Source organism: Callorhinus ursinus, unplaced genomic scaffold, assembly GCF_003265705.2.
Source record: "Callorhinus ursinus isolate GAN/ISIS: 27379988/994484 unplaced genomic scaffold, GSC_fseal_2.0 scaffold12, whole genome shotgun sequence".
Taxonomy (NCBI): domain Eukaryota; kingdom Metazoa; phylum Chordata; class Mammalia; order Carnivora; family Otariidae; genus Callorhinus; species Callorhinus ursinus.
This window is the reverse complement of record NW_027397074.1, coordinates 54,248,361-54,256,947: the sequence shown is the minus strand read 5'-3', so window position 1 is coordinate 54,256,947 and position 8,587 is coordinate 54,248,361. Positions and strand designations below refer to the sequence as shown.

The following is an 8,587-nucleotide window of genomic DNA, read 5'->3' as shown; positions in this document are numbered from 1 at the left end:
TTATCCATTCATCTGTTGATGGACATCTAGGCTCTTTCCATAGTTTGGCTATTGTGGACATTTCTGCTATAACCATTGGGGTGTACGTTAGGCTGAGTTTTAGATTAAGGAATTGTGTGCCTTTGTTAGAAGTAATAAAGGCATTGTGATTTTATATATATATATATATATATATATATATATATTCCCATCTGTTAAAGATGATATGATGTCTCAGACTTGCATTAAAGTACCCTAGAGGGGAGAAAAATCAATGGGGTGATAGGTGAAACAAGATTGGCAAAAATGTTGATAATTCTTCAAGCTAGATGATGGGTATGTTGGGATTTGTTTTAGTATTCTTTATAATTTTGTGTACCTGTAAGATTTTTCATAGTAAAAAAATGTTCTACTGATGTATAACATTAACATGCAATGTTATATTAGCTTCAAGTGTACAACATAATAATTCTAATTCTGTACATTACTCAGTGCTCACCAGGATAAATGTAGTCCTTATCTGTCACCGAACAATACATAGTAAAAACCTTTTTAAAAAGAAGAAAATCAGGTTGTAAAATGTCTATAAATAGAGTTTTCTTTTTAACAAAGTAATTCAAAAATACTCAGGGAAACAGTGATAAATAAGTGCATGCTATTGATGTTCTTTAGAGAGGCCAAAGGATGCCAGGCTCAGGAAAGATTAAAAACGAAGATCATAATGTAGCAGCTCTGAGTCTCATTTCAATAGGCAAGGGAGGACTATTCGGGCTGGCAGGAAATTCCGTTTTATTTTGTCTTTCTTGCCACTTCTATCTCCCCTCCCCCCATACACACCCAAAAGCTATGCCCAGATTTGGTGTCTTACATAGTCTCACACCTGTGGGGAGGCCATCCTGGTTATTGGTCGTATGTCAAGGTGACCTTTGTCCTGCGTTCCTGGTCCCTTCAGAGTGTGGCTCTGCTGGGGCACAGCGTCTGTGGTGGACCCAGAACCCCGGCAGCCATCCCCTAGGGGCAGGCTCAGGGACCGTATATAAGGCCTGCTCATCTCAGGCTGGGCCAGAAGTCTCCGTCTCCCATTTCTCTCTTCCCCTCTCTTGTCAGGATGTCTTGAGTAAGCACTGAGTGGGTCAGGCTTTTGCAAATGACAGTAAGAGTGATGGAGCTCAGGTTGCTGCCCCTTTCTGCCCTGACAGACGTAACCAAGGAAAGCAGTCGCAAAAGCTGGCTGCTCGCTCCCTGCTTGAAACGCGTATGTTGGGAAGATGGGGGAGATACAGGGAGAAGAACTGTGGAGTGATGGTTCTCTGTATTCTGCCACAGTGAGTTTGTCCGTCTTGAAAGGATTCATTCTTTTGGAGGAAAATACACCAGGTTAGATTAATAAGGAAGTTTCTTCTGATGAATAAGAAGGAGGTGTTCTTGGTCAGGTGAGGAAAACTAAGGAGTCCCTTGGGAGAGATACGATTGTACCTGGGTCACAGAGAAAGGTAGGAAAGCAAAAAGAATTCTAAGCCAAGTTTATTCCTCACACATAATGGGTATGGATAAGTAAGATGGTGAGCAAACAAGTTACTTTTAATGAAAAAACCTCAAAGAGAAAGGAAAAGACGATGTGGCCTCAGTGTTGGGAAGGAAAGGGACTTTCGGATAGGCCGAGGCCTATGACTTGTGTCCTGCTTAGGTCCCATAGCACTGAGGAAAAGGGTTGGGGGCCACATCCTGAACATGGCTGAACTGTCTCTAGGCACTTTCAGTCACAAAACACAATGACTTCACAAACACCCACTTGGGTTTGTCTGTCTCTAATCTCACTCATCATTTTTTTCCAATTTCCAAATTTTTCCTTTCCTATTCTTTCTTTTAAAAGCCCCTCTAGGGGCGCCTGGGTGGCTCAGTGGGTTAAGCATCTGACTCTTGATTTCCACTCAGGTCACAATCTCAGGGTCATGAGATCAAACCCTGTATCCGGGCACTCAGCATGGAGTCTGCTTAAGATGCTCTCCCTCTCCCTCTGCCCCTCTGCCCCACACCACTCACTGTATCAAAAAATAAAAAATAAGGGGCACCTGGGTGGCTCAGTCAGTTAAGCGTCTGCCTTTGGCTCAGGTCATGATCTCAGGGTCTTGGGCTCTTGGCTCAGTGGAGAGTCTCCTTCTCCCTCTGCCCCTCCTTGTGTGTGCTCTCTCTCTCTCTGTCTCAAATAAATGAAATCTTTAAAAAAAATGAAATAAATAAAAAATAAAAGCCCCTCTAAAGTCAGTAGAAACGTAAACTGTATATTTGTACCCTGGATTTGTATACATCTGAGCTCTTTGGCCACCCTAATGCCTCCTAGTACAGAAAACAAAGAGAAATTGAAAATTAATGTGAAGGTATGTAACTCCAAAATGTGCCAGTAACTCTGAACGATATGATTTTGTGTGTATTTGATCCTTACTACTAAAAGATCAGAGGTAGAAAAGAATAATAAGGGGGAAACTATCTTAATCATGAAGCCAGCTCTCTTCTGCCCAGCTTCCCAACCTGTTCTATGGGTTTTAAATGGATGCTTTAAGTGTCATATGCTTTCAGCCACAATGCTCAAGGTTAGCACTTGAGAAGTGATGTGTTTTCCATTGCATGCAGTATTCTTATTATCAAAGTAAAACTGTGAGATTTAACATACACCATTAGTGTAATGGATGGAACACGACACTTATCTGCTAGATGAAATCATCAGTGTCATCCGACCCTCTACCTTCCTTTTCAATGAAGCATCAGCACCAGACTTTGTGTACTTTGTTATTACACCATTTTGAGTTCACTGTTGTTAAAGTGTAATCTTTTTAGAAAATTCACATTCCCCTTTTTTGGATTACCATTTAGTTTTCTATTAGGCTGTGTGTTTATTATGTTTAAAAACATAAGAAAATTTGTACAATGCAGGGACCACTTTTTTTCATATATAAAAATTGACTCTACTCTTACCACCCAGAGATAACCTTCATGGTTAACGTTAGGGGATATAATCTTCTTGACTATTACATATAGCTTTTTTTTTTTTTAATGTAAGAGGTACCTGTCCATACTGTATTGTACCTTGCTTTTTCAATTCTATCGAAAAGCTTTGCCTATTATCCTTCCTAAGCCTCAGTTTTAGTGACTGCATAAAAATTTCAATGTGTGACTGTGTAAGAGTGTACATAACCAGTTCCCAATGATTTAACTTTTGGTGTAATTTTAATTTGTCATTTTTAATTTGTGGTGTAATTTTTCATGGTATCTCAGAGCTTTTGGTTGAACTGTGAAAAAGTAAATCCACAGTTTTTTCATGAAAAATGATGGAGAAATATTAATCAACGTATGGAAACTCACTGTTTATATATCTGCTTAGGGAAATACTTTCTTGCCTGGAGAGACAACTATAATTGAATATATTTGTGGCAATCATTTATAATAAATTTAATAATATTAATTTTCTGAAATCCTACTAAGATTAAATATACTGAAACTCAAATGTTTTATTCAATTTAGGAGAGCACAAGCTTCATTTTATTCCTGCCTTGATTGGCCCTTTCCTAGAAGTGACCTTGATACCCCAGCCAGATCTCCGGAATGTCATGATTCCTATTTTTCATGATATGATGGACTGGGAGCAGAGGCGGAGTGGCAATTTTAAACAGGTAGGCGGATGAGCTTCTCAGAGCAGCTGGGGAGAATTTCATTTCTCCTCGAGCATCTCTGAGCTACCAGATTCAACTCCGAGTTGGGAAATGAGCACTGAGCCAGCTGTCAAGGGACTTAGATTCCAGCCTCACCTGCCTTCTCCCATTCCTGGTGGCCTTGGTCACCTCTGCAGTCCTATGTTCCCCTGAGCCTCTGGGGGAGCTCTAAAATCCCTTTCTGCTGAAAACTTCTGTGATTTCCAGGGTCTCTGTTGAAGAGCTGGCGGAGACTTGATCTGTTCCCAGTTAGACACAACACAGAGGAATCAGAAGCTTAATGATTCTTAAAATCATTGACCTCTCTGTGGTCTGCACATTGCACCTGGTGAATGGCTAGGTTTTGAGCATTTGATGCACAGTGTATTTCATTGCTTTTTGCTTGAAGTGTTGATAATTAATTTAAACAGGAGAGCAGTGGAAATTCTTGCATCTAGATTCCTGGATGAGCCTATTATGTCTCATTGACATAGGTTCTGACTGCTCTGCTCCAGTTTTGGAAAGAATAGATGTTTTTATTACAAAACCAGATTACATAAGAAATCAGCTGCTTTTGCCACGCCAGGTCACTCAAGTTGGAGATAGTCGCCTTCTTTCTGTTCGAATAATCACCTCACTGACCTGTACTCAGTCACCTGTGTGAAGGATCTGCTTCCCCCCGCCTTCATGCTTCTCCAAATGAAGGCTTTCTCAAATTTTGGGAATGATTATCAACTCTGCGAACGAGCTGAATGCATACACAGAACCCTCCTACTGCAGAAGCATGGCATTTTACCTGTTTCGATACCTCATTTCAAGAAAGCTAATAACTGAATGGAAGGCTATTTTAAAATTGTACCTGCGGGGGCGTGGGGGCCCACTCTCCTTCCCTTTGGTCTTCATAGCCTTATTAGAATTTGATTCAAAGGAATAACTGAGCTTAGTCCTTTGACGAAGTCAAATATCCCTCCCAATCTGTAGTGGCTTACCTCTCTCTGGCCATGCAGGGGTGTTTCATTTTCTGTCTTTCTGTCTCAGCTAGACGAAGGCATATTTCTGCTTTCCTGGTAGTCAAGGCCCAAGGAGTTTACATTCTTGAAGATTCAAATGTTTTGACTGCAGTTTTTTGGGAAATATGTCCTTTCTCTCTCATGTAGCTTATTGCTGACTTAGACTCTTTCTATGGATCTACCATCTGTACATGGATAAGGCAAGTTCTCAACTTGAGCAAAGATTTAGTGCAACCTCGAACTGTTTTGAGAAAGAAAATAGATACAAAACACATCAGAGATTTAAATTAATGTCTGTGGGTATGTTACTTTGCTAATGTTCTTACACATCTAGTGATTTAAAAAAAAATAAATAAGTAGACTTGCCAGTTTTTATGGCTCTTAAAAAAATTCAAATGTTTAAGCTGGGCTGCAAGCATTTGTGTTTGAGTCAACAAATAGATGTCTTTGGTGGCAGCAAATGATACCCCTCTGGGAGTTTGAAGTCATGTTGCTCCATCTCCGTTAGCCCTCTAGAATTCCAAGGGGGTGTCTGCTATTAACCACAGCTTATGCTAATGTTGCTTTCACAAAATTTACTGTGGTTTTTTTCCTTGCAGATATAAATACCTTTCGGTTTGCCTAGAGATCCCACTTGTGAAGGGGAGGAAAGGGAGTAATATTTGGGTATGTTTCAGGTGGAAGCCAAGCTAATTGACAAACTGGATAGCCTGATGTCCGAAGGCAAAGGTGATGAAACATACCGCGAGCTCTTCAACAGTATGTGAGTAATATGTGTATCTCCAGTCGATTCCATTCAGAGGATTTGGTGTCAGTGCTGGGCGGCTGAGAGCTGCAAAGACAGCTTGGGTCTCACAGGAGTGCTTTGTCTTTGTGGAGTGTGAAATAAAGGATAATTGCCTAATTCTGGTGAATGGATCTTATTATGTTGATGATTAGACCTGGCTCCTTATTTTAATCTCTGATTAGGTCAGGTCACTTGTGTTCTGTAACAAATCTCACTCTTTTCAAGCCTAAGAATTAAAGCTGGGGCTGCAAGATAATGATTTTAAGTAGGGTTAAGAGTGGGAAAAGGGGGCGGGTGGGGGGGGGGGGGACAATGGTGTGATTATGGTGTTCGTGTGCAATGCTTTCCAAAGCAGGATATCCTTGGCTGATTTGTTGATGGGGAAACTAACCTACCTGGCGTCTGTTTTTCAGCATTTGATTTGATTCATCGATACTGATTGCTCACTCAGCATTATTAATTGCTTTCTAAATGTTCTTATTAGAATATCACAGAAGCAAGTCGTTTTTAGTAAATTTCTGTGATTTGGATTTGGATGGAAGCTAGAACAACAACAGACTAAAGGGGAGTTTGAGGTTGTCCTTCCTAATAGAATGTGATCGCAGTCCAGGGTGAATGGCTTATCCCAAGTTTTCATCACAGTGTGAGATGGCCAGAGAGTTCATGTAAGAGTGTTCTAGAACTTTAGGGTTTTAATTCCAACACTTGTTTTCTCTACAGTTTTCTATGGATCTTAGCCACTTTCAGTCCTAGTATATTGATAAAGTGTTTCTTTTTGGAGGCAGGACTAGCTCATTGTGCCTGGAAAATGTTTGCAGTTCTTTCAGAAGTACAGAAATCATTCAGCGATACATTTTTCTGTCACAGAGTATGCTCTGCCTTGTATGTGTGCCCAAGCGTCACGTCAAACTATTAATGCTTCAGAACTGATAGCCAAATGCCAAGTTGTATACTTGGTTTTATGATCATTAATTTAGAAAAGTAGATATATTAGTATCCAGGTTTAGAAAGTATTATTAGTGACTGATAGGTTTCAACTTGCCTGATTCAAAATCATCCCTGAACCTTTTAAGAAAATTACATTCAAAGGAAAAGCCAAGAAGGGGTATACAGATTTCTTGGGATGATGGTGGGTGATGATAAAATACATTCTTTGTACTGACTCCTGAACAAAACCATTTTCTTCTGATACTGTAATTAAACTGGAACTTTTAGTAATTATTCACCAAGCCCTCGTTCATTCTAGTATACAAAGCGTCTGTGTTTCATGACAGCTGGAGTTTAGCAAGAACTCTGATTAAAACCTCATCCAGTGTAATAAATTGCCTTTGAAAACTCCTCTCATTTCAGTTACTAGTCCTTGGTTTGAACAAAGAACTAAAATGAGAAAGCACTCAGTGAAATGAATCTCTTGAGATTTGTGATTAATTATTTATAATAAATTCACAAGATTAATAAATACATCATTTTACAGTGCCTCTTATCTACTTTAATAAAGGCCTATAGCTTGCAATTTGGATTGCTTGTGTATAAATGGGGCTTTGAAACAGAAGATGTACCTTGACATTAGAATCAAACCAGTAATTAATATATTAAACCTCTCTAGTTAAGACTGTTTTAAGGTGCCTGATTCATTCAATGGAGATTATTTTTCTTTTGTGATTTTTAGCATATTATTAGAAATGTTACTATAAATATTTTTCTTTCATGCTTTTCTCATTAGCATATTGGGATTAAATAAAACCTAAAGTGATAATTAAATATCATTACTACCTGGGCTCAGAAAAGAAAGTGAAAAGCTAACTATATTTCAGGAAACAATGAAATACTTCTTCGGCAATAGAAGTCACCATGAATTAGTATAAGCACTGTGAGTCACTGCACACGTTATGAATTAGGAACACATGCCGTTATGGTACAGATTCTCATTTGTTCTCTGTAGTTCATATTGAAAACTTCTTCAAATTTGTTCAGAAGCTGAAAGTAGCTTCCTGCTTCCTGAACATGTAGGAGTTGCCGTGGTTTCCTTCCTAAGAGCTTGCTCACCTTTCCCCACCCCTACCCCCAACATTATCTTCATGGACCCATACTCCATCTTTTTGAATAAGTACAAGTCAGGATTTATTATTTTTGATAATGCTGCAATTGTAGATCATAGACACCAGTGTGAAATCTCCAGCATAGAGTGTCAGAACTAAATTCTGCTTCCCCTGGCTCTGCTTGGTTCACTTGTTTGGTTTTATTTACCAAGCACCTCCCTGGGTCAGGTACTCTCCTAGGGCTGGGGATGCTGCAGTGACTGTGCTGTGGGAGCACACAGTAGGGCACTTTCCAGAAGAGCCACCATCCCTCTCACTTCTTTCTCATATGTTGCACTAAATAATTAAATAAGACTCCAAGTCATTTCAGAGGTCTTTATATGGCGATCACACATTTAATTTTAGAGTGGATATGCGACACAGATCTCAGGTGTCTGACTCTTTGGATTAAGTAGAGCATGGGCAGACACAGGTGTTTCATGTAGGAGTGATGGCCTCAACAACATTGTATGATGATGTAGAGAGAAGCAGATTTAGGGTCAGATTCTACCTCCCCCTGTTAATATTTTTTCACAGAGTAAGAGCCTGCTGAGCATTATGTCATCCTATAGGATTCTGGTTTATCCAGTTCTCCAGTATTATGGAGGCCCATTGCCTGTCAACTAGCAATAAGAAATCACCTTTCACTGTTACTGGATGAATTCCCTGTGTACTCAGCATGGGCACATGGGCATGATTATAGACCAAATAAAAACACCCAGTCTCACCGAAGTTATCTAGACTCTTTTCTTCTTTCTGACGGGCTCCCCTTCTCGGTTTGTATCAGATAAACTGGGAGAACAAGCTTCCCGACTGAAAGAACAAGCCTAGCTGTGAAAGCACATGAATTGGGTTCTAGACTTGGTCCTAACATTTGGGTCTGGGATTAGTCAAGGTTAAGCGGACTCTGCAGAGCTGTGCCTTTTCTTACAAGAGGGTTTATGTAGCTCTGATTTCTTACTGCATCAGGAGACTGTGCAAATTAATGAAATTCATGCCCATAAAAGAAGCCTCCATATATTTTTAGAATTATTACTTAACTTGAGT

At 39.7% G+C, this 8,587-nt stretch overlaps 1 protein-coding gene across 1 annotated transcript in view; it reads left to right on the top strand.

Moving 5' to 3' along the window:
- DOCK4 (dedicator of cytokinesis 4) overlaps positions 1–8,587 on the top strand; it is a 422,501-nt gene that overhangs the window by 353,427 nt on the left and 60,487 nt on the right. Inside the window, exons 32-33 of the mRNA XM_073899086.1 lie at positions 3,499–3,647; positions 5,353–5,438. Coding sequence (XP_073755187.1) covers positions 3,499–3,647; positions 5,353–5,438 — 235 coding nt within the window. The remainder of the gene's footprint in view (positions 1–3,498; positions 3,648–5,352; positions 5,439–8,587) is intronic.